The sequence below is a fragment of the Pectinophora gossypiella genome, chromosome 1 (assembly GCF_024362695.1).
Source record: "Pectinophora gossypiella chromosome 1, ilPecGoss1.1, whole genome shotgun sequence".
Lineage (NCBI taxonomy): Eukaryota > Metazoa > Arthropoda > Insecta > Lepidoptera > Gelechiidae > Pectinophora > Pectinophora gossypiella.
Genome location: NC_065404.1, coordinates 15,557,919 through 15,584,431, shown reverse-complemented (window position 1 = coordinate 15,584,431; position 26,513 = coordinate 15,557,919). Strand labels below are relative to the sequence as shown.

Sequence of the window (26,513 nt, the reverse complement as noted above, 5' to 3'; positions counted from 1 at the left end):
TGGAGAATGCTACACCGACAAGAGCGTGGCTCTTAAATTAGTGATGATGATGATGTCTTAAATAATAAATTCGTGTCTTGGTTATAAGATTTTAATTTTATTATTAACATTATTAATTTCTACTTTTCCTATATTGTTCTCCGGTGACGAATCTTCTGGTAAGGATTTTTGTGGTGCTTGTTTTCTGGAATAAATAAATACTTACTTACTTATTAATATAATGAAAGTATTTATGCGATTAATTTATTATTATGTATTTGTCTAAAAACACACAACGTCGATATGAAGATTGTTTTGTGAACTTACCCTTTACTCCCGCTATGTTGGTACTATTTACCTGCTTGTCACCTGCTAGGGCAACACTTTCTTAAACTTTGAAAGTGTGGTAGCACTGCAATTCTGTCATCTTTTCATAGCGTTTTGTGATTCCCGCTTATACGGTTTATAACTTTTCTCGAGATCGTAAAAAGTTTAAAATCACAAGTTAAATAGCCGCAAAATAGTATATTTTCGTGCTAAATTTGTGTTGTGCCGTGAAATGAGTGAGGAAAGTGTGTGTAATACCCCGCCTACTGCGGAAAACGAGGTTCAAGAACCTCCACAAACTCGCGAAGAAAATATAACTTCTTCCTCAAGTAACGACAGTGGGGACGCTGAATCGGATTCAGAAGGTCAGTCCTCACGTCGTCCAAACAAGAGATCCAAGCGTAAGTCAAATACTGAGGGTTACGATCCACGCGTTGATGCACTCATCACTCATGTAAGTCAACTTACAAATTATGTACAAAACTTTTTGCCGACGTCATTACCCGGCTCATCTGTACCTAATACAGTTAGTTCATCTGCTTCTAACGATTTTTTAACCAAACCGAATGCTGTACAACTTAATTTGGGGGAAATCCAGACTGTTACAGACAGCACAAAGGTCATTAAAAACGCATCTCAAAAGCGTGTGGACGAATTAATGCGATTACAACACTTTAATAGTGATGGTTGGAAAGAGGTGAAGTATTCTAAAGTCTTACAAACCTTTTTGGCCAAGCCGGGCTTTGTGGAACTAAAAATTAACAATGAACTTTGCCATCTAAATAAAGGCAAAGATTATCTTGCAACAACTGAAAGGACTATGGCAGGTCTTACTAATGGCTTACTAGAGCAGAAAGAAATCATCCGTGACAATTTACAAGAAATTGTTAATTGGGCTAACAACTCATCGGATGAGTTGAACCCAACTAATTTGTATGAAAAGATAATAAATTTATTTGGCCCGGCTTCTGCTCATTACAAAAATATGGAACAGATGTTACAGGTAGTTTGTGGAAAGAGGGCTGAATGCCTAGAAGTTAGACGGGAACGGATCATCTCTGAAGTAGGTAATAAAAACCTTCAAAACACATTGAGGAGATTACCTCCAAGTGCCGAACATCTATTTGACCAGAACACCCTCATTCCGGTTATACAGTCACTGGGAGGCACAAATTCCTGGTTAAATGTTCCATCTTACCTGAAAGAAAATAGACCATTTGCAAAGAAGAGACCATCTGAACCTTTTGCGACACCAGGTCAATCTCAAGTTAACAGGGCTCCACCTAATACTTCTGGCCATAGCAATAGCCAGGGTAAATACAAAAACTTCCCTAAGAAATTTAAAAAAGACACAAAAAATGATAATACTTCCTTTCGCGCCAAGGAAAAAAACTCTAAAAAATGACTATCCACAACACATATTCAGGGGAGGTTGCTTACAGAATTATCTTCCAGTATGGAAAGCCTTAGGGGCCAACAAGTTTATTATAAAAATTATCTCGGGAGCTCGTATCCCTTTTTTAAACAGACCACCCCTGAATTACCCTACCTCGGACATGACAAGGTTGTACAGAACCAAAATAACACCGGATTTGACACGTATAATAAAAGAATTGAAGGACCAACAGGTTCTAGAGAAACCTGCACAAATAACACCAAGCTTCCTGTCAAAAATGTTCATAGCACCAAAGTCGAACGGCGGCCTGCGTCCAATCTTCGATCTGAGAGGTTTAAACAGGTTTGTGCATTCAAAACACTTCCAACTGATTTCTCATGCTTCAGTTCCAGAGTTCCTTCAGAAAGAAGATTGGATGGTCAAAATAGACATGTCGAATGCATACTTCCACGTACCAATAGCCGAAGCCCATCGCTGTTATCTCAGGTTAGTGTACAATGGAGAGCTTCTACAGATGTCATCCCTACCCTTCGGCCTAGCATCCGCACCTCGCACTTTTGCAGCATTGACGAACTGGATCGCGGAGATCCTACGTTCGAGAGGAATTCGAGTTCTAGTCTACCTAGACGATTTCCTCCTGGTCAATCAGGACCAGACCAAGTTGATCTCTCAAACTTCGGAAGTTGTGAGTCTCTTGGAATCCCTGGGATGGCAGATAAATTATCTAAAATCTATACTGAAACCAACACAGGAGATAGAGTATCTAGGGATCACTTGGAATACAAAGTTGAACACAATGTTTCTGTCAAAAGAAAAAATAAGAAAGTTAGGACAGTCCATAGCAAACAGATTAAACAAAACACATTGCAATTTAAAAAATATTCAAAAAATACTAGGTCAGTTAAACTTCGCCAACTTTGTTATTCCAAAGGGCCGCCTCCATTGTCGTTACCTTCAAATTTTTCTGAAACGTTTCAAATCCAATCAAAACTTGTTGCTGGTTTTACCCCCACAAGTACGGAACGACATGAAATGGTGGAGCAAGTCAATTCAGAACAAGTCGGACTTGCATCAATCCCCATACACCCACTTCCTGACTACCGATGCGTCGGACTCGGGTTGGGGAGCTCAGTTGAACGAGACCCTCTTATCGGAATCTTGGACAAAAGAACAGAGGAGGAAGCACTCGAACTGGAAAGAGCTGTTCGCAGTATATGCATCGATTCGGGATCAATTCCATCGTTTGCAGAATGCCCATATTCTAGTCCAGTCCGACAACCGAACTTTGGTGTCCTACATTCGGAAGGAAGGGGGAACGCACTCTTTGGATTTACTCAATCTGACATGCAAGTTGTTGAAGCTGACAGACAGGCTAAACATAACCCTGTCAGCACACTACCTCCCGGGGAGGTACAACTGCACTGCCGATCGCCTCTCACGAGCACGGCAGATATCGGAATGGCACCTGTTGCCCACTGCAACAAACCGATTATTTCATCGTTGGGGCACACCAGACGTCGATCTGTTCGCGTCTGCCGAAACAGCCGTGGTCAACAGGTACGTCTCGCTAGACTGCAAAGATCACTCAGCACTCTTCTCAAACGCCTTCAGTCAAGAGTGGGAATTTCAACTGGGCTGGATTTTCCCTCCACCCAATCTCATCCCTCGAGTTCTGGCCCATCTGAACAGCGCCAAGGGTCTGTACATTGTAATTACTCCTCTTTGGGAGAAAACATTTTGGTTGGCAGACTTGAGGTCACGAGCCTTAGAACCCCCTATAACGATAGAGAGGCTCTCGGAGTGCCTAGTGGACACTGCCACGAAACGTCCACCAGTACAAGTCGACCAACTGAACCTACAGGCTTGGTTAATTGGAGGTGGGGGGAACAAACTAGTAACTGGTCAGAATCCGAAAAGCAATTGTTACGTACCAGTTGGCGGCAATCCACAATGAGTACCTATTTTCCTGCAATTAAGCGGTGGTTAAAGTGGTGTGACGAGAATCGTGTTAGTAGCACAAATCCAGAAATTTGTCACATTTCCAGATTTCTAGCCTACCTACATCTGGTGGAGAAACTTGCATATAGCACGATTTTAGTCCATAAATCCGCAATATTTACATTTTGTAAAATTAGACGTGACCATGAATCTGATGACCATTTATTACTACGACAGATGATTAGAGCAATTTCTGCATCCCAACCTGTCAAAGCAAAATCGCCTGTTTGGGATGTCCAGATAGTATTTGATTGGTTAGTTATCCCATGCCCAAAAAATACATTATTTGAAATCTCACGGAGAACGGCAGCTATTCTACTATTGGCGTCGGGTAGGAGGGTACACGATCTTACGTTACTTTCAATATCCCAATCAAATATATTCATATCTGAAGATAAAATTACTCTGTGGCCTCTCTTTGGGTCAAAGACAGACACTGCTATCCACAGGCAGTCAGGATGGCAGCTCTTAAAACACCCTAATAAGCAAGTGTGCCCAGTTACTTGGATAAAACGTCTTATTGAAGCTTCTCAAAACAGAAGAAATGAGGTTGATAGACTGAAGCACCTATTTATTACTATAACAGGACAACCTCAACCAGCTTCTAGGACTGTTATTGGTGGTTGGATACGATCTGTACTAAAAGATGCAGGGATCACAGCATCACCAGGATCATTCAGATCAGCTGTGGCCTCAGCAAGCTGGGTTGAGAATCATCCCATTGATGACATACTATCACGAGGCAACTGGAAGAGTAAAGATACTTTTAAAAAATTCTATTGTATAATTTTGTGCCTGATTAACAATTTTTTAATTTGAATATTATTATGTGTTGATTGTTTCATAGAAACTTGTAAGTTACAATAAATATTATAACTTTTCACATAGCGTTTTGTGTTTGTCACCAGCAGATATCAAACAGGTCTTCATATCGACGTTGTGTGTTTTTAGACAAATACATAATATAATATTTTGAATTACAACAAAATAATTATTATGTATTGAAAGAAAAACACACAACGTCGCAGGAATATCTTCCTGGTGAAGGACTATGAAAAGATGACAGAATTGCAGTGCTACCACACTTTCAAAGTTTAAGAAAGTGTTGCCCTAGCAGGTGACAAGCAGGTAAATAGTACCAACATAGCGGGAGTAAAGGGTAAGTTCACAAAACAATCTTCATATCGACGTTGTGTGTTTTTCTTTCAATACATAATAATTATTTTGTTGTAATTCAAAATATTATATTTTTTACTTTTGGTGTGACAGATTTTGAAATGGGGTTATTTTTTTTAATTACCTTTTTACGTTTTAAACGTTTGTTTGATAAATTATCTTATTTTTATAAAAAATACTCACTTGCTCCCAAATTTGAGGTTCGTCAGACCTATGATAGGAGCGTGGACCAGCAACCAGATCACCAGACTTAATAGACATCCAATCACCAGCGGCCCGAATGTATGGCTTAGCTGAAAATTCATTAACTCGAAAAGTAAACATCAAATTATATTTTTTTTCTATCACAGATGTTTCAGACTCATATTACTAATTGGAACGACACTTGGCATATAAGTAAGTCCTTAGATTATGGATATGATGAACCTTATGGTGACAGACTACCTACACCTTCCGAGAGACAGCATCGAAAAGTGACAGAGAAAACCACTGTAAAATGCCACAGGAATTTTTATACATTTTTCCTCCATACATTTTACACTAATTTCTTCCTGTAAGTATGTATTCGTTACATGAGCCATGTCAGGGGCCTTTGGCGGCGTAAATAACCTGACACGATTGATGAGATTGGTCATTGAACTCACAACCCACACAAGAGAAGAAGAAATGTATCTTACCCGAGACAAAACTTATGTGTAAGTATTTCGGCTTTGGACATAACTCTTGGCAAGAACGTATTTCGGAAACTATGATTTGGTTAGAGTGATTGTAAACAGTAGCCTAATAACGTCCTTATAAAATCCCACCCGAAAAATCTATGATAATCGACTTACCATGGTGAAGGGATTCTGTGTGAGCGGCGCCCTGGCTGAGTAGACATTGTACATGATGAGGGCAGGATGTGTCAGGTACAACCCGTATGACAGGCGGCTCAGCGGCACCCATGCACTCCAGCCAAGGAGATTATTGACTATGGCTAAAAATCAACAATGATAATCTAAATATATAAAAGGAGAAATTGACTGACTCACTGACTGACATATCAACGCACAGCCTAAACTAAACGGCTAAACGTAGGCACTTGAAATTAGGAAGGGAGGTAGCTTAGGTACCGTAGAGGTGCACTAAGAAAGGAATTCCCGAAATTCCCACGGGAACGGGAATTAGCGGGAAAATTCTTTTGTATGAAAAATCTAAACCACTTAAGTTAGGCGCTTGAAAAGGTTAAGTTGGTTTGTGCAGTGTAGAGCGGATGAATCAAATCAATCAAATTCTTTATTTGTTAATACAGGTGTACAAAAAGATGTTATATAAAATTACTTGACCTCTGTATTCAGCTTTTTTTTTTTGACGTGACTTATTGTAGATTTCCCGCAGATGACATTAACTACTTGGCCGGACAAATGGGGAGCGCTGAAGGCTCTCACTCGGTACAACGTTTAAGACAACAGGCCTGAGGGTGCCCAGTTGGGCGCGAACCTCGGCTCAGGGCGTCGTCTGAGAGGAAAAATATTTGAAAGAATTAATCGACCCTAGTGGGTCGATAGCGATAAGCGCTGAATGAGGGAAATCGTCGACCACGCCGGCGGGGTCGGTATCAGGGTCCTGAAGTGTTTGGTGTCGCGAGCTGATTGGCTGCCTCTATGGCTAGAGTAATCGGGTCGTCGGGATCGTATATTACGTCCTTCGGACGCCGATACTTTTCAGGCTGTGTTCAGCCTGTTAGTAGGCATACCTACAAATAGTTGTTTATTATTTAAGTATTTAATAATAAATTCAAAATGTTATACAATAGGATTACTTATAAGCAACAATGTCCATTTAAGGATACCTGATAAGGAGAAGGTTGGCGGTAGGCCTGGCAGAGAAAGACCTAGAAGGATGTACATTCACCAAATTGGATATGTCCTTAGAAAATGTTTTAACGATCTACTCTGAACCGGCGTGCGTGTATGAAACATAAATGAATGTGGAGGAAGCAAGAGAAGTGTGTCAGGATCGAAGAAAATGGAATTGCCCAGTCTCTGCTTACCCAGTGGGAAATAGGCGTGAGTTCATATATGTATGTATAAATCAACAAAAAATATAATAATAATCATCATCCTTAAGCAATCAGTCCCGGCTACTATTTACTTAAGTAAGTAGTCGTTACATAAACCATGTCAGAGGCCTTTGGCTTCTCTATCCAACCCTAACATCAGGGTTGATGAGGTCGATAACTGATCTCACAACCCACACGATGTATAGGTAATAATGTTAGTATAATGTTAAACTTAAACATAGCTGGCGAGAAATATCGTGTGGGTTGTGAGGTGAATTACCAACCTCTTCAATCCTGGTGTCAGGGTTATTATTGAGCCGCCAAAGGCCCGTGACGTAGCTCATGTAACGAATATTCACTTACATCAGTAAGTAGTAATCGGGACTAACGACTTAACGTGCCTTTCGAAGCACGAATCATTTTACTTTCGGACAATCAGGTGATCAGCCTGTAAGTAATGTCCTAAGCACACTAGGGATCACAAAGTGAGATTCGAACCCGGGACCTCCGGTGAGTCCAACGCTCAACCAGTGGACCACAGAGGTCTTAATTACATATTAAGACCATTGTACTGTGTTCATGCCAATAAATTATCTATCTTCTATCTCTGCCTACCCCCGCCTATCCCCGAGCTGTCCCCGAAGGGGTATTACGCTAGTATCCCCGAAGGGCTACCCCTTCGGGGATACAAGCGTAATTCTATATCATGTTAAGAAAAATAAAAGTTCACTTACGTATATGCCCGTACTCGCAAATTATGATTATCCCGCTGATAGCCAATGCCCAGACGATTCTGTTGGTGGCGGCATACGCCGTTGCTTCCAAAACATCGTACTCCCGGATGTAGAACACTCCGCCCATGCTTAGAGGGATCCAGGCGAGGATGAAGACCAGGGTGAACAGGATTGTTGACCATTTCTGAAAGGATAGAAACAACTGCACAGGTTGCACAGGATCCGAGCTAGCAGTGAATGCTATCTAAGTTGATAAACATAAATAGCCTATATACGTCCCACTGCTGAGCACAGGCCTCCCCTCAATCAACCGGAGGGGGTATGGAACATACTCCACCACGCTCCTCCACTGCGGGTTGGTGGAAGTATTTTTACGGCTAATAGCCGGTACACACGACTTAACGTGCCCCCTGAAGCACTATTTATATTTATATTTTTTCAGACAATCGGGTGATTCAAGCCTGTAAAGTCCTTACCAATACAAAGGACAGTTTCACAAAGTGATTTCGACAATGTCCCCATCGGGAATCGAACCCGGACCTTCAGATCGTGAGCCTAACGCTCTAACCACTAGACCACGAAGGCTGTTGATAAACGTCGTATGGCGTCGTAAGGGCGAAGCCTTCGACAAGTTAATCTAAAAGCCCGAAATATAGCAAATCTTAAGATTTACCAGTAAATTCAGGTTAAAGTCCGATTTGCAATTCAATAATCGTTCAATCTGGAATTTTACGCAGTCTTCACGACTAAAGTGAATAGGCATTTGCTAGATAAGCTGATGCACCCTACACCACATCATCACTTACCATCAGGTGATTGTCAAACACGAACCTATATTACTTTTTTTTAAAAGTCCTCAGATGACTATACTACCAACTCCAATCCAACGATGAATCAACGTAAGATATAAAATAAAGAAATAGACCTTATTGATGATGTTTCTATATTGAGGAGGCTTGTACCAGGCCATGAGGCAGCCGACTGCCAGCCCCACAAGGTAGGCGCCGACGCGATGGTGGCTGCGGATGTATGTGTTGTTGAATACCGCGTTGCCACGGATGTTAATCATTGTCCTGGGGATTAATATACTTACTGTCATCATCATCAATTTAAAAGCCAACGCTCTTGTCGGTGTAGCATTTAAAATACTCTCCATGCTACTTTTTTACTTACTGTAGAAAACCTATAATACACTAGTTACATAAACACTGAGGATATGGCCCTTGGCGCTCCCCATTTGTCCGGCCAAGTAGTTAATGGTGCTTGAGGTAAACCAAATAATAAGGTAAGTATACATAAAAAAGAAAAACTAGCCATACCCGAGTTAACAGAGCCACTAGTCGATAAAATATAAAAACATGTTAAATACTCGAATGATATAGTAATCTCTTCGATTATTCTTGTCTTCTTCTATCGTGTGGTTTGTGAGGTAATACCAACCAACCTCAGGAACTTGGTGTCAGAGTTATTATTGAACCGCCAAAGGCCCCTGACATGGCTCATGTAACTATTACGTGCTTACATTAGTAAGCGTAATCGAGACCAACGGCTTAACATGCCTTCTGAAGCACGGATCATCATACTTTTAGACAATCGTGTGATCAGTGTGCAGTGTCCTAACCAAACCAGGGATCACAAAGGATTTTCGTGATATGTCCCCACCGGAATCGAATCCCGGGACCTTCAAATCGTGAGCCCAACGCTCTACAACTGGACCACGGAGGCCTTCTTCTAATTAAAAATAATTTAAAAAATATAAATTGTCTTACTCAATATCATAAATTAAAGTGGCTGGCAGTCGCTGGTGATAGGTGTCCACTGCTGGTAGCAACACGGATAATAATGCTACTACTCCTACGGTGACCATCCCTAGACGACGGTGGCGACGGCAGAGGTAAATCAGTGCTATTCCGAGGATCGTCAGTTGGTAGTCCGCTGGTATATACCATAGGATAATGTAGCACTGAAACACAAAAGACCATAAATAGATATCATACATCAATCAATCAATAACCCTGACACCAGGATTGATGACGTTGGTTATCCACCTCATAACCCACACGATAGAAGTTACATAAATGCGCTAGAGCGGAATCGGAACGGTCTAAGCATCGGATTTACGCATTGTCACCAATAAAATTATTCTTTCAATCCATTTATTTGCGAATAACCGATAATGTACATCAAATGTAAACCAATTTTATGTTGACGAAAATTACATAAATACTTACTTAAAAAATGTACTAAACTGCTTAATATACTTATTACTTATATTAACCGGCAGCACAACCAGGAATCAATTTGAAACACGAAATCCTTATGCTGCAATTTCGATCTAGTGGCCAAACATATAATCGAGAAGTGGCCACGAAGCTTTAGGTGCACAAGAAACTGTACAGGGCCCAGAATAGGTCCCTGAGCTACACCGGTTTTGAAACGGGAGTGGAAATAAGCTAAGTTGCGTAATTTGCTAGTACTTATGGAGTACCATAAAGGAAGCTTACAAGTTTACAACTCGGACATTTTATCCATAATATTTCTTATATAAAGCAGGGAAATATCGTGTACAATCAATCAAACGCTTACCATTTCCTCACTGTTAATATAGTTGTTGAGCATAAGTAGACTAAGCCACCAATTTTTCTCGCAAGTCTCCTGCTCGTAACCGACCAAGCGAGGCCACATAGGACCGTCTCCCATGTGCTTAAATACGGAAGCCATGTAGTACACCATCAGAGCCATTGGGCCGATTAATCTGGAAAAATTGATTACTTAGATAATTTTGCTGATGAATTTTGTTAGTTGTTTAAAAAATCATCTAATAATGTAATGTATATGGGATTGTTTTATACTCTTTTTGATTACAAATAAGTAGATTTACTTCTCCGTAGTACAACCAGTTGGACATCGCAGTTGTACCACGAGTCGGGAGGGGATCTTTTTGGGTTGGATTTAGGAAATATTTTTTTTTATGGTCACTCCCTGGGGAGGCTAAATGACTTTTTTATGGAGGAAAAGAGATTATGCAGTGAATATGGAGAGAGAGAGAGGACAGATGCACTTGGTATCTTTTATATTTGTTAAGCCTAATGCTGTCACGTAAGAGATTGATTCTGCTGGATGCAGTACTGTGGCGTTTTTTAGAGCTGCCGTCTCCAAAGCCCAGGGGCCACATTACATGCATTGCATCTAAAAAGCAATATTTTTCTCAATCGATTCAATGTGGCCGTTTTATCCCCCTGATGCTGTCCATCTTCCGATAAGAGCGGAACAGGACGAAGAAGAATGTTACAACTCACCTGATATATCGTTTCCAGAGAGCTAACAGTGGGTTCTCCAGCTTTTCCTTGGTAGCCAACCCTCTTGCTAGAAGCAATCCTGACATCAGCAGAAACGTGTCAGTGAGCAGATCAGTGTGGGTTGTAAATAATACCATGTCCAAGTCCTGGAATGAATAAGTGACATTTTCTTTTAAAAGTCAACTAAGGGGTGGTGAATTATAAGTTTAAGTGAACTGATTGTCCGAAAAGTCCCGTATCCCGTGTTTCAAAAGACATGTTAAGCCCATTCTTCCTTTTAAGAATACTGAAGCACTTTTTTATATAAGTAACCTAACATGTAATTTATTTTGGGACGGCGAAAGTGGTGTATCAAGATCGTAGTAAGTGGTATCCCGTGGTCTCTGTTTATTCCACCTGGAAATATGCGTGGACTCAACTCGAAGGGGAAAATGTTATGAATATTTTCCCCTTCGAGTTAAAAGGTCAGGAAATCGGGTCTGCATTTTTTTGACGTGACTTATTGTAGATTTGCTGCAAATGGTAATGGAATCGGAACTGCCACATCTTCAGGTTAGGTCAGCGGACTCTGTGAAAACAGTATATAGCTCGGGAGAATATAATGTTGTTATGAACACATTGGGGTGATTCTACATAACCAATGGCACATTGTGAAGAGTGAAGACCCTGATATATACTAATGTTATAATAACTGACGCTGATGATGAACATAGGTACCTTATCTACGTCAAGTCCATTGACAACAGCAGCAGAGTTATGAAAGAAGACCTGGTGAGTCAGCACGAAGATGAACGCAGTCAATGCTCTTACGCCGTGCAGCGCTGGGATGTCATCAGAACTTGGTTTCACCAGGTCGTAAGTGTTCTTGTTCATGCAGAATACTTTGGCTAGTTTTGGCACTGAAATGATCTTATTTATATAGTTTAGCATAGGTATAGAATACAATAATCTACATCTAGAAGGGACACTTGGAGCGAGCTTGAATACCTAAGCTAAAAGCGCACGCGTAGGGTTTTGACCAATAGGCGAAGCGAATGCTATCTACACAGATAAAGGTCGTAGTCGATATAATTCGCGCCGCGCGCGACATGGTTTCTGTGTTGCGGCGGCTGGATTGTACCGAATCTTACGCTGTCCGTGTTGTATGTATTGATATGTATAAATCACTATAACAGAATAGATAAGGTCGATTTTGGTTTGGTTTATTTTGAAAATTCGGAGCGTAATGCCAAACACCGCACACAGTGTGACATCCGAATAGCATTTAAGTGGGTCTTTCTCAAAATAATAATGACAATTAATAAAATTATATCTTGTGTAAAAAGTACATAAGTTTGAATACATTTAGCACTAGGCTGAGCCTGTGTTTCAGGTAAATGAATTAATCATTCTTACGGAACTCTTATAAAAATTCAAGATTCTTTAACAGTTTCTCGCCGCAGGAAATGGATTATGTACTTAAGTAGGTACCCTACCACATGAGAATTGGCAAGACAATTACTGAGCTAGCTGAGTCAGTCCAATATTGACATTGTGTAAATAAGGATAATCCGTTTAGTGGAATGTCTTTTTTGCATTTTAACACGTCTTGGGATAACGTATACATATATAAATCCACGCCCATTTTCCACTAGCGGAGTAAGCACTATGGAATTCCATTTGCTTCGATCCTGACACACTCTTTTGTTTCCTCCACATTCATCAGAGTAGATCGCACTTAACCTTTTTAATACCTACGGCTAAGTCCTTCCAGTCAAGTTCGAATCCTAATGGGGATATAATCACAAAAATCGCTTTGTGATACCTAATTTGGTTAGGACATTACAGGCTGATCATCCGATTGCCCGAAAGTAAAATGATCCGCACTTCTGAGGGCACGTTAAGCAAATAGTTTTCCTGAGCCGCTAAATGCCTCTGACACAACACATACCTACTTACTTAATTAAACTGTGGTTATACCCAACCGGGATTCGAGGTCAAGTAAGTAGATTAAGTAAATAACTTCACAATTATACTTACAGATTGAGTCTGATGTTTCACAGTCGTTTACTGATAGATACCACGTCGACGCAACAGCTATTATCATCAAGGACAATATTACATAACTGAAAAAAAAAACATTATAAATAAACAACAATAGTAAGGTTCCTCCACCAACCCGCATTGGAGCAGCGCGTGGTGGAGTATGCTCCATACACCCTCCGGTTGATTGAGGGGAGGCCTGTTCCCAGGAGTGGGACGTATATAGGCTGTTTATGTAAGGTTCCTCGGGTGGCCCCGCGGACTGGAAAGCGCAGCGTAAGTAGGTCGCACACTGTGGACCGAAGACCTGAACCCTTGTCGCGGGAACCTAGCAGTTAATGCTATCGGAGACAAACCAAAATCAATCAAGTAAAAAAAATGTTACCCAAAATCACATCTGAATGTGAATGTGATTGATTCTTACCTATACACGCTGTTGCATAAAGTTCTTAGATACTTAACTTTACAGTCGATTTTATGTCAAAATCATAGAACACTTATTGAAAGACAAGATTCAATTTTAGCTCCTGCTATTAGGTGAACTGAACCAATAAATAGAGCAGGTGCAGGCATGAACAAAAATGGCGTCCTTCAAAAATATGATTACAATAAAAAGCTCACAACTTACAAGAACACTGAAACTCCTGTACCATACAAGTACGGTTCACCAGCCAGCTGGCAGTCATCCACAGAGATACGGGGCTCTGAGGATAGTCCTCCGAGAGCACTGAACCTGAGAAGCATCCTCAGGAATATCGCCACACCCTCTTTCCCGCATTGCGAGGGCACACAGATGCCCCACGTGATTGTGTTCAGGGCTCGTGCGTGTTTCGTTTTAGTCTGAGAGTGAGAGAACCAGATTAAAAGAGAGAATAACTAATCATAATAGTTTGGTAATAAATGCTTACTCATAACACGTGGTCTAGTGGATAGAGCGTTAGGCTCACGATCTGGAGGTCCGGGTTCGATTCCCGATGGGGACATTGTCGAAATCACTTTGTGAGACTGTCCTTTGTTTGGTAAGGACATTGCAGCCTTAAATCACCTGATTGTACTGCTGGGCTCAGGCCTCCCCTCAATAAACCGGAGTATGCTCCATACCCCCTTCGGCCGCCATCGCAACCACGTTTCGCAACCAGTTGCAAAGGAAGAATTTTACTCCTTTCTTGGCAACTAGTTGTGAATGAAGAATGTTTTGTCTTAATACACAACCAGTTGCGAATATGTAATATCTACATTCTCCATCATGGCAACTAAGTTTCGCAACCAGTTGCTAAACAATTTTTTATTTTCTGGGTACGCAACCAAGAAGTGATATAATGGAGATAAATTTAATTAGACAAGATATAAAATATTTTTAAAGCTTATGTACGTTGCTTTTCGTCAGCTATTAATCTGACATCTGACATCTCCGGTTGATTGAGGGGTGGCCTGTGCCCAGTAGTGGGACGTATATAGGCTGTTTATGTATGTATGTAAATGCTTACTCAGGTTGTTAATTATGAATGCGATAGCACACACATGACACTCCATCCAAGATTCTCTATCTCTATCACCGTGTGCCGCCTAACGCGTTAGTGCAAGCGAGACAGACAGTTCCCCTTACTCCATATGGCCTTTAAGACTAAAGTAAGACTCAGAGGGGGTGAAATCGGCGCCCGATTCAAATTGGAGCGGGGTGGAGACACCATTCTATACGCATAAGTAGTATTATTTATTTTATGACGATGAAAGTACATAATACATTAGACAACTTGTAGTCACTTTTGGGTCGGTTGTCAAAGTCCACTTTGACAGTCTCGCGTTAAAACGAATTAGGTACTGTGCTGATCTTTTGCTGGTACATTGTTCTGGTTAGTGGACGCGTTGTTTTATATAAGTAGGTACTTAAGTCAATTTTGAACAATATGCCATGTTTTATTTTTATTCATCATCATCTCCCTAGCTTTATCCCGTTTTTTATTTATTTATTTATTTATTGAGTACAACTACATCATATATATAAAATATTCACAAGTAATACAATTACTAAAATTAAGACTTATATATATGACAATTACAGTGTACATAGCATCTACAAATTAGTAATAAAATTAACACAGCAGTCTCTACTTATTTAAATATGAATAAAATATGAAAGTAAAGCAGAATAAAAAAAAAAATGAACTTATGAATTTACTTATTACTTACTAAATAGTTTAGAATTTGGACTTAAGTATTTCAGGACATTTCTCACAAATCTTGAATGAGTGTCATGGAACACATCAAGGTTTTCAACGCGACCATTGGCGAAATTGTATTGGTTTAAAATTCTAGTCATCGGTGATTGCAAACCCAAGTTTGTTTTAGACGGAGGGGTGTAAAATATGTTTTTAATTTTATATCGAGGAGGTTTTTCCCTGTCAGTGACGTTTTAGCACAGAATTTATTACTTAAGTATTTAAATTCACTTTTAACTATAGCGAGGTTGGAACGAAATCTAGTAACCTTCGCCACGCTAAAACAACACTAGTTTTAAAAGAAAAAAACGTCTATATACTTTCTCTTTCATAGTTCTATCTACCCACGAACATTAGTTTTTGTATAAATGTTCATTATGGTGTACTCAAATAATAATAGTTTATTGTGCTAAACTGTTAGCTGTGTTTAACATCGCGGAATTGTATTTAATTTTACATATTAGTGTTCACGTTTTCAACGCATTTTGTTCGAAGGTACGTACCACCAAACATGTTTTCACCAAAAAAATTTAAACACCTCTCGAGGGCGAGTCTTGGCATTAAACGAGCCCAAGTCTTGGGCATCCACGTGACATGTTCCAAATATGAATTCAAACTAAAAGAAACTAAATTCAAATATCAAAAAATATTTATAAATCCTATTAATTACCTACCAGTAATTAATAGGAATTGAAAATACTTTTATAAATGTAATTTTAGAGTGGGTAATAGTAAACATTCCAAATTCAAAATATATTGTTTTGTTGAACAAAAATGATGAAGCGTCTTGATTTTTTTGATGAGAAGTATATATTATTAACTTACATAACTATCTGCTTTAGGACTTTGTCGCATTAATTTTTTCGTCGTTTAGTGCGATATTGTTTCAATTTGTCATACACATATGTTAATGCGACATCGTTCTAGACCCAACTTATCAAGTTGAGACGCATACCGCAAAAATGCCTCAGGTTAAGTACCCAACACACACAATAGTGCATACATAATTAACACGTCTTTATTTACCAACAAACTGACCGTCTAAACGTGATCAAATACTTAGCTAATGTATTTATGCAAAGACAGAGCTGATACAAAGTAAACTAAGTACATGAAGTATTTCGCACTCTGTTAAACTTGCAGTAAGTACACATAAGCGACCGGTAAGTCTTCGCCCCGCACCGATTAGTAACGGGCGCCGATCTCACCCCCTCTGGGTCATACTTAAGTTATTACATGGGACTTAAAAATGGTGACGAGTGGTTGTACATAATATACAATTCTACACCCCTAATAGAAGTATTTATATTACTTAATACGTACACAAGCTCCTAACTATATCCCTTTTGAGGTAGTCAGAGATATATCCATCGCAAGATGATTTATGTACCTCACCGAGCATTCTGTTAGACCAACGTGATAGGTGGTGAGCCGTATCGCCGTCTATAATGGCTGAACCACGTGTTTTTTTTTTGACGTGACTTATTGTAATTTGCCGCAGACGGCATTAACTACTTGGCCGGACAAATGGGGAGCGCTGAAGGCTCTCACCCGGTACAACGTTTCAGACAACAGGCCTGAGGGTGCCCAGTTGGGCGCGAACCTCGGCTCAGGGCGTCGTCTGAGAGGAAAAATATTTGAAAGAATTAATCGACCCTAGTGGGTCGATAGCGATAAGCGCTGAATGAGGGAAATCGTCGACCACGCCGGCGGGGTCGGTATCGGGGTCCTGAAGTGTTTGGTGTCGCGAGCTGATTGGCTGCCTCTATGGCTAGAGTAATCGGGTCGTCGGGATCGAGCCACGTGTGTTAATGTTAAGCGACGAGGGATAATTAATATGTGTATGAAATTCTTAAAAACAACATTACCTACATTGATATAAGGCTCCATAGTCCCATAAGGGTTGAATTCTCCTCCTTTTTGTGGCATAACATCGGTTAACTGCACATCGGCAAGGCAATATTTAGTTCGCAATTCTGGGTGGGTGTTTAACCATACCGCTTTCATACATTCATCGTAATTCCCCAATTGATATTTTGATCCGTATAAAACACCCGTCGGAAGTTGTATTGAATCTAACACTGAAAAAAATAGGTAAAAGGTACAATTATAGGTATGCAAGCTATATTAACTACAAATTACAAAACCTAAATCCCAAAAAAAATAAACAGAAGGAAAATAGGGAATATATACCTATATTAGGTTAATTTCTAACTAGTCAAATCAATTACTTTTACTAAACGTCAAAACACGAAAAAAAAATTGAATTTGTATGAAAAAGCAACCTGTGACGTCATAGAAAAACGTGACAAAATGGCGCACTTATTATTACATTTTTCTTTATTAAAATTCATAAATAACTTTAAATAGAAACGTTTTTTGTCACCTTTAGATCTGTCTTTACTTACTTAGTACCTAAACAGAATTTCATAATTTATCTTTGACCTAGCAAACTACCTTATTGTTTATTTGTAATATTTATTGTTACTTAGTAATCTATGCAAATTAAAAATTCGCGGGAAATCTAAATTCGAAAAAAGATTTTATTAATTTTACATGAAGGAGTAGAAGGAGTATTTAAAAAGAATTTACTGCGTCAAGTCAGGCCATATTTTACGAAAAAAAATCCTTGAAATATGCAATAAGCCATTAAATGACAATAAAAAAAGAAATCTTTCATTTCTTTCAGTTTTTTCCCAATTTTGTCCACTTAAAATGGCCAGATTTAATGTAAGTAGGTAGGTAATCAAAATGTAATAACTTATTCCTCAAATTATACTTAATACTTTAAGTACTTATAAGTCAAGATAAGAACTCATTTGTATTTTGCAAGTTTCTCAAAGTTTTTAATAAGAACTTTCGTGATTTATATACTTTATTGCACTTAAACAACTAGTTACATCACAAACAAGAAATGGACGTTTACAAGGGTGGGTGATTTTCGCGTTTTCACACAAAAATACCGTAACAATCTTCTTACCCATTTTACTCGAAGCTTGACAAAAAAAATACGACTCTTAGTACTTAAGTACCTATTTATATTAAATATTTCCCACCTTTATTAAATATTAACTCACGCCTATTTTCCACCGGGGTAAACTGAGACTATGGAATTTGCTTCGATCCTGACACACTTCTCTTGCTTCCTCTACATTCATCAATCGTTTCATATACGCACGCCGGTTCAGAATATTTAAATCGTACCTACTGAACATTTTCTAGGGACGTGTCCAATTTGGTCAATGTACGTCCTTCTAGGCTTTCCTCTGTCAGACCTTCCAGCTTTTTTTTTGACGTGACTTATTGTAGATTTGCCGCAGATGGCATTAACTACTTGGCCGGACAAATAGCCCTTCCACCTTTCGCTTTATTATACTGCTTTCGTAATCCTATTATCGTTCATCCGCTTTATATGTCCAAACCAACTTTACATTCCCTTCTCATTCTTAGTCACTATATCGTCTATTTTATATGTAAATTAGTTGAAATGAATTATCTTTTTATTTTATAAATAGCACTTACCCCAAACAGCCCATAACGAGGAATTTCGTGCACTATGCAATATTTCTAAAATCTTATCATAACAAACCACATCATTTTCCCAATTTTCACTTTGTAAGTTCTCAATTAATGTGTCTACGTATGATAGTCTCTTTTCGACTTTATTCTCACTGCGATGAGTAGCTAAAACAAAAAAAAACAAACAAAGTAATAAAGAACAACTTTTTAAAATCTCCTCTTCTTTATGTCTACGTAGTTTAATCACTAACATCCTTACTTATTATTATAAATGCAAAAGTAAATTTGCCTGTCCATCTGTCTGTTTCATTCCAACTGCTGAACCTATTTTGATGAAATTTGGTATAGGGATAAACCTTCTTCTTATCGTGTGGGTTGTGAGGTGATATACCAACCTCATCAACCCTGGTGTCAGTGTTATTATTGAGCCGCCAAAGGCCCCTGTCATAGCTCATGTAACGATTACTCACTTACATCAGTAAATAGTAACCGGGACCAACGGCTTAACGTGCCTTCGGAAGCACGGATCATCTTACTTTCGGACAATCAGGTAGAGATAAATTAGACCTTGGGAAAGAGCGTAGAATAGTTGTTATCCCAGAAATCTAAAGATAAAAATAAAGTGCTGGAATTTATAATGTATGTGCTGCGCGATAGCTGAAGTCCAGTCGACCCGCGACGGGAGAAAAAATAGTTATAAATATATTTCAAAAGTTTACTCACCTAATATACTACATAAACATAAAGAAATTACTAATAAATAAACATTACACCATTCCATATCTGCACTTTTACAAAAACGTTGTTCCCCTCACACTATTCTTTCCACATTAAAAAATTGTACTTAACTTTAATTAAATAATTTCAATTACATAACAACATTGACTATATAATAATCACAGATCATTGATCTACTAATGAATTAGTACTTAAAAAGGTCTTTAAAAGGAAAAGGACGGAAAAATCTGCATTTAAACTTGCAGACGCGATAAGAATTCAGTTCTGTCGCGACGACTTATAGCGACTAAGTTTAGTTTGTCGTGTCGACCATCATTTTATACCTATTGACTAGAGATATGCGAATTAGGTAGCGATTATGTACCTATTAAAACCCCGGGTACATGCACTATCTTACAAACATATTTACTTGCATAATTTCACGGCTATTCCAATTGAGGTAGGCAGAGACCGCGGCATACCACTTACTGAGGCCCTGCTAAGTAGGTACAATTTTGCTTCTTCCAATCTCTTTGAAATGCACAATCTTTTTGTTACTTTAAACAGAAATACACTTCAAAATACAGAATCATGATAGAATATCATCATCAGCCCATTAACGTCCCCACTGCTGGGGCACGGGCCTTCCCTATGAATGGATAGGGAGATCGGGCTTTGAACCATTACGCGGGCCCAGTGCGGATTGATGGTTATTAACGACTGCTAATGCAGCCGGGACCAACGGCTTAACGTGCCTTCCGAATCACGGAGGAGCTCGAGATGCAAACTTTTTTTTTGTGGTGACCCATCCTATGACCGGCCTTTGCGAAAGTTGCTTAACTTCAACAATCGCAGACCGAGCGCGTTTACCGCTGCGCTACCGAGCTCCTCGATAAAATATAAGTACTTATTATTTATTATTATTTCAAGGTGTATAACAAATATTAAAAAGTAGAAACAGTCTTTAAAAGGTACGTCCCACTAGTGAGAATATAACTCCCCTCAATCAACTGGTAGTAAGGTGCATACTCGACCACGCTGCTTCACTGCGTGTTGGTGTTGAGATTTCAAATCGCTCGCAGACCTATGCCCACCCCTATGTCTATGGCCGCTCGTAGCTATGTCACGTTCGACAAATATTTTTAAGTAAGTAATTACACAAATTCAAATTTGCACAGGTACAGTCTTGAGCAATATAATGTACCCACTTTAGGACTCTGTCGCACTAACATATTTGACATTTAGTGAGAGTTACAGTTCAATTTGTCAAAAAAGTTAATGTGACATGGTACCAAAGTGTATACATATACATATAAATGCTCGTGACCGTACGTCTGTCTGGTTTTGGCTATATCGAGTTTTGCTGTCTTATCCCTACTTACAACAGCCTCCGTGGTCCAGTGGTTGAACGTTGTGCTCACGATCCAGAGGTCCCTGGTTCGAATCCCGGTGGGGACAAATCACAAAAATCACTTTGTGATCCCTAGTTTGATTAGGACATTACAGGCTGATCTCCTGATTGTCCAAAAGACTTCGAAATGCACGTTAAGCCCTTGGTCCCGGTTACTACTTACAGATGTAAGTAAGTAGTTGTTATATGAGCCATGTCAGGCGCCTTTGGCGGCTCAATAATAACCCAGACACCAGGGTTGATGAGGTTGGTAATTCACCTCACAACCCATACGATAGAAGAAGAAGACCATCGCGTTGGTCTAACAGAAATCTCAAGTGAAACGTGGGTGCTCAGTTCATCTAGCTATGGAACAAGGTCCATGTTGCTCTATGAGATGGAAGTCCCTTTGGCAATCCCAATTGGAAATATTTTCGTGAGATTCTCTCTCTCTATTTAAGAGCTGCGCTCTTGTCGCTGGAGTAATCGCCATTCCTCTCTTCTTCCCGCCAAAACCTTCACCTCCCGATACGACACGACCTGCACCTTCTCTTTTATTTGTTTCATAAATGTTATCCTAGGTCTACCCCTTCCTCTCTTCCCTTCAATTTTTCCTTCTATAATGTTTGTTATAAATAAATCGTGTCGTATCAGGTGGACAATCATATTTCCTCGTGAGATTATGTTGTGTTAATTAGAATTTGAGCCAATAAGATAGGCTCTGGCTATCTAGAGCCTAGGATTTTGAAGTTAATATCAGATAGAAACAGAAACAGGTACTTACAAAGAAAGAGACATTCTTGCCGCTCCCGCGTTTTGGCTTGTAAGTATACTGATGAAAAGAAGTCCTAGACACTGTATAAGTCATCTAGAAACGATGTACAAGGCCTGGTGATGATGATGATCAACAAACAAAATGTCCAGGGTTCGATACCTGAAAATTAACTTTTTAAAATAGCCAAGCCAGTGCCAAGCATTGCCAATTTGTTACGTAAGTACGTATCTATAACCTTTTTTAGCGTAATTTATTCTAGATTTGCCGTAAATGGCATTAACTACTTGGCCAGACAAATCCTGCCGCGCTGAAGACTGACCCGGTACAAAAGGTTTTAAGACAACAGGCCCGAGGGTGCGCATTTCGGCGCGAACTTTGGCTTAGGGCGTCGTCTGAGAGGAAAATATTTGAAAGAATTATTCGACCCTAGTGGCTGTAATAATAAGCGCTGAATGAGGGAACCTTTAACCTAAGGCCGTTGGCTATGTTAGTATGTTACTTGGTATTTCGTAAACAGTACCATAAAAGATACAATGTCTTCGCATAGAATACTGAATAAGTAAATAATAAGTACTTACCTACTGCATTTTAGTGTACCTATAACTTAGTAATAATGATACACTGTGTAGACGGTCCGCCGCTGAAGAACGTCGATCCTGATTACCCAGGCTTATGAGGTAGTAATAGTATCAATGACCCTATGGAACAGAAGAAAGAGGTTGGATGAACCAAGTGAGCGAGAAACGCGCGCCATACAAGTATGAGCGAATAGTTCATACTTCAACTTAGCACTACACTCGTCCGCAAACTTTACGACGCAGAGCTCCGTGATTGTATATTAAAAGGTCATCTTGTACATTACTTATAACCTGCAGCGCAATAAGTCAAATATCGGCTATCATGCAAGGAGTTCCCTCCTTATCACAGGAAAGCTAAGAACCTTAGTATGATCGGCTGAATAAATCAAAAAAATACTTTTGTACTTATGCAGTATCTTACCATTGCAGCCCATCACATAAAATACATTGTCGTTAAAGTAGCTGTGGAATTTGAGAAACAGTAGAGCTATAGATGCCATTGTATAAAACGAAGGTTTTTGATTGAAGTGACCGGGGTGTGTCAAGCCTCTTCTTCGCTCGTGTGAGGTCAGTCGCCGATTTTCAGCATTGTATGGGCTTCAACATCACAAGATATTTACAACGAATACATTGTTAGCCTTTGAGTCATCTTCAATTAACACAGAGGTAGATAAATACTAAACAACTAGGTAGTCTAAATGACAAAACTGCATATGTTCTTGATTTTATAACCTACAATACAATGCAAAAAATTTCATTATGCGCACAGGAAAACAAACATAACATAACATAAAGATACATGTATCCATCGCAAGATGAACTAAGTACCTAACCAAGCTGCACCGAGCTCTCTGTCAGGCTGACGTGTTTTTTTTTTTATGTGACTTATTGTAAGTATGTAGAGTTGCCACAAAAATAACATAAATATAAATGGCATATATACGTCCCCCTTCTGGTCACAGGGCTCATCAATCAACCGGAGGGGTATCGAGCATACTCCACCACGCTGCTCCACTGCGGGTTTGTGGAGGATTAGTAGCCACGGTCTCAGGTCTCAAGCTCAAAACCTACACCAATCTGTATTGAAGCAGCGTATTATTTTTAGAGAGGATGTAGGTACTTAAACTTTTTAGGTACTTCTAAATTCTTTAGTATTTTTTATGGCGGTATGGCAATAAAGAGTCGCCATATGTGTGTGTACGAGTATGTGTCATAGTTCAAAGGTCATAAAGCAAGGATGAAAGGATAATAGCCGTCAATAAATCAAACAGTATTAGTACAATTGTCTCTTTTGTTTGCTAAATTATGTTACAGCTATAAAATACCAAAGTAAGTATATTAACTAAGATTGAAACGCTCAACTTCAACGAGGTACTTTCCAGGCCACGTTCCCCAAAAAATATATAGATGGCGCTGTACAGATTTGGCTTCGTTTAACCTTCTAATTTCATGGATAGCAGTCATATGCATCTTTTATCTTTGTTTTTCAGTATAAATGATGACTCTTGTTATTACACCCAGGCAGAAAACATCTTCCACCCATTATTATTCTGATCAAAATAAAGTGAAACAATAACATAGGGAGAAAATGATAATTATTAATACATTAAATTTGTACATCTTTATTGCTTTTGGGGAACGTAGCCTGGACAGTCCTTCATTATTGTATAAGTACCTACGTGTATAATATATACAGGAGGGTGTTAGTGACATCGTAACGAAAACTTTGAGGGGTGATTGAGGCCATGATTCTGAGATGATATCAAGTGGAATTTTCCGTCGCAAAAGTATGGAACTGAAAATAATTAAAAAAAACACAAAAATTTTCATGAATATTCAGACTGAAAATTCCACTTGATATCAACTCAGAATCATGGCCTCAATCACCCCTCAAAGTTTTCGTTACGGTGTCATTAACACCCATACCTACTTATATGGCTACCGTATGTACTTGTGCAGGGTGTAAGTGACATCGTAACGAATACTGAGAGGGATGATTCAGAGATGTCACTAACACCCTATATGTGTGATAAATATGTATTGACACGATTTTATACTTACAGGTAATATTTATGATTAATGTAGGTGTACGCATATGGGCATTTCTACGGGAAGGGCCGATTGAGTGATTCCAGTGAAAAAAGTACCTGTAGCATCTAATTACGTACTTGGAAAAAATACTCACGTATTTATAGAACTCTTGGCTTGGTGGAGAGTAGTTTAGAAGCCCGTAAAGATTTATAAAAGCATCAAAAAAAAATCCCGAAGTTTGAAAACGGGCAGAATTTGGCTTAAAATGACGTGAAGCCATTCCAGAATTGACTCGTTATTGCTACATAACTTTTAAAATACTAGTTTCCAGAGCATAATTTTAACGTTCACAGAACAAGGGATAGTTAATAAAGCTAAATACGTAATTGTGTTTATTGTGAACCCTTTAGTTTTAGTACAATGTCATATTTTAATTTTGAAGCCAGCATGTGTCTCAATTCGGTGAAATTAAGTTTTGTCAACCTACATCACTAACTACACGCAGTACTATCATCACTACCCGGTTCCCGTGAAGAGCCAGGTGCGCCCGAGTGCCCGAGATGTGTGGATGGGCGGACTGCTGCATAGAGGAGAGTTTTTCGAAGGGTCGAAATCGTTCGTTTTTTTTGGGGTAGTGTCAATTCTAAAATCGGTGGAAGATATTAATTTTGTTTATGAAGTATTTCATAATATATGTGCTAAATTAATAAAGTATTTAGGTGATATCTGACTGTATGTTTTGTATTAATTGATTTAATTAATAACTTTACTAGATAATCGAGGAAATGTGATATTTTCTCAATTCGATGGGTCTCAATTCCCTGGAAAATGGGGCATCGAATTGAGAATTACTTGCATCGAATTGAGATTTGATATTGTTTACATAACAAATGGCACCACGCCTGTTACCTCGAAGGAGTAGGTTAGGGAGAGGGTTAGGTTATTATTATTCTGAGAACATTATTAATATTAGATGTAATAATTCAATCAAAAAATCAAATAAAGCAGTTGGCCAGAACATATTTGCCGGAGGGATGGTTCCAGTGGAAAGTCATTCCTCACACGAGACAAGACCTCTTAGGCCCAAACTTGGACCCGCTTATTCTGAACAAAATTAGATTCGCTCTCCCGACAGTCGAGCTTGCAAGAGCATTTTGCCCAGAATGTACATTCTTCCCGGAGAAGACCTACCGGGATATGAAAATTAAAATACTGGAATGGCCCTTTTGTGTAGGTCTCATAATTTGCACACCTTAAATCAGTTCAAGGATCAGAGGATCAGCTGTGCTAAATGAGCTGATAGTGGCTTCACTCGCCGAATTAAAACCACTGCTTTTAAGCCGTAAGGATGCGTCTAAGGAATTAACAGATAGTGAAGATACAGACGATCTATCTATAGTTCGGTCCTCATCATCGAAGTCAAAGAAATTGTCCAGGGTCGATAAATTAGAACAGAACTTTAGTGAGATGAAGGACATGCTTTCCAACATCTTAAAGAGGCTCGATAATACTTCAGACGATGAATGTCGTTCACACGAAGGATGTCTTTAGGAGGATACAACGAAATCATTCACCTGGAAAGCTCCGGATCTATTACCTGAAGAAGATGTAAGTAGAAGATTTTGATTTCACTTCCATGACTAAGGAACAAGATCCTTGAGGGAATCAAGTGCTTGAGGTTGGGTGAACTAGCATAAAAGCAGATTCGTTATTCGTCTTTCACGCCTTTTGAGTTAACCCTTGCTTAAAGAAGTTTAACTCGTCAAACACCACAGCTGATTTTTTGATAAAGCAGGAAACCGGTTTCTGGACGACTTTACACGGCTTGTTATTGCAACGAGAATACTATGAAGGAACTTTGAACCAAACATCCTACTCTGAAACAGGATCTTAAGGATGCATTTTTGGGATCAAACTCAGGTTTTAAAAATATATCGGATGATGTCCTACAATATGTATGCGGTCGCAAGGTAGAAGCTATTGAGCAGAGAAGAAATGCTATCTTGCCACAAGATGAATACCATGCTACATTAAAATAGATATAAAGTTATAAAGACAGGTCACAGAAAATTCTTGACAATAGTACATCAATACAGAAAACTTCAGTTTACTTGTCTACCTTTCGGCCTATCGACTGCACCGCTCACATTTGCAAGAGTATCAATTGCATCGCTGCACGGCTAAGGGAAAAGGGGATAAGAGTGATAGTTTACCTCGACAATTTTCTCTTAGCCAATCAACAGAAAGACCAGTTAGAGGAAGACACCTTATACGTGGTAAATTATCTGGAGAAGCTTGGATGGAAAATAAAC

The 26,513-nt window shown here is 39.2% G+C and overlaps 2 protein-coding genes across 3 annotated transcripts in view; both read right to left on the bottom strand.

Annotated features, from left to right (window-relative positions):
• The window catches only part of LOC126369978 (maestro heat-like repeat-containing protein family member 1), a 103,570-nt gene that overhangs the window by 49,889 nt on the left and 27,168 nt on the right, over positions 1–26,513 (bottom strand). The window lies entirely within an intron of this gene.
• LOC126370213 (nose resistant to fluoxetine protein 6-like) lies at positions 76–19,747 on the bottom strand. Of its 2 annotated transcripts, XM_050015002.1 has the most exons (14): positions 19,434–19,747; positions 18,714–18,875; positions 17,064–17,272; positions 13,601–13,812; positions 12,970–13,055; positions 11,668–11,849; positions 10,951–11,096; positions 10,238–10,406; positions 9,421–9,614; positions 8,577–8,724; positions 7,652–7,835; positions 5,710–5,852; positions 5,060–5,169; positions 76–184 (listed from the first exon to the last, which is right to left on the bottom strand). In XM_050015002.1, the coding sequence occupies exons 1-14, from the start codon at positions 19,489–19,491 to the stop codon at positions 82–84; spliced, it is 2,106 nt and encodes a 701-aa protein (XP_049870959.1). In that variant the 5' UTR covers positions 19,492–19,747; the 3' UTR covers positions 76–81. The 2 variants fall into 2 exon arrangements, with proteins under 2 accessions (XP_049870959.1, XP_049870969.1); XM_050015012.1 differs by lacking the exons at positions 18,714–18,875; positions 19,434–19,747 and having other exon boundaries at positions 17,060–17,200.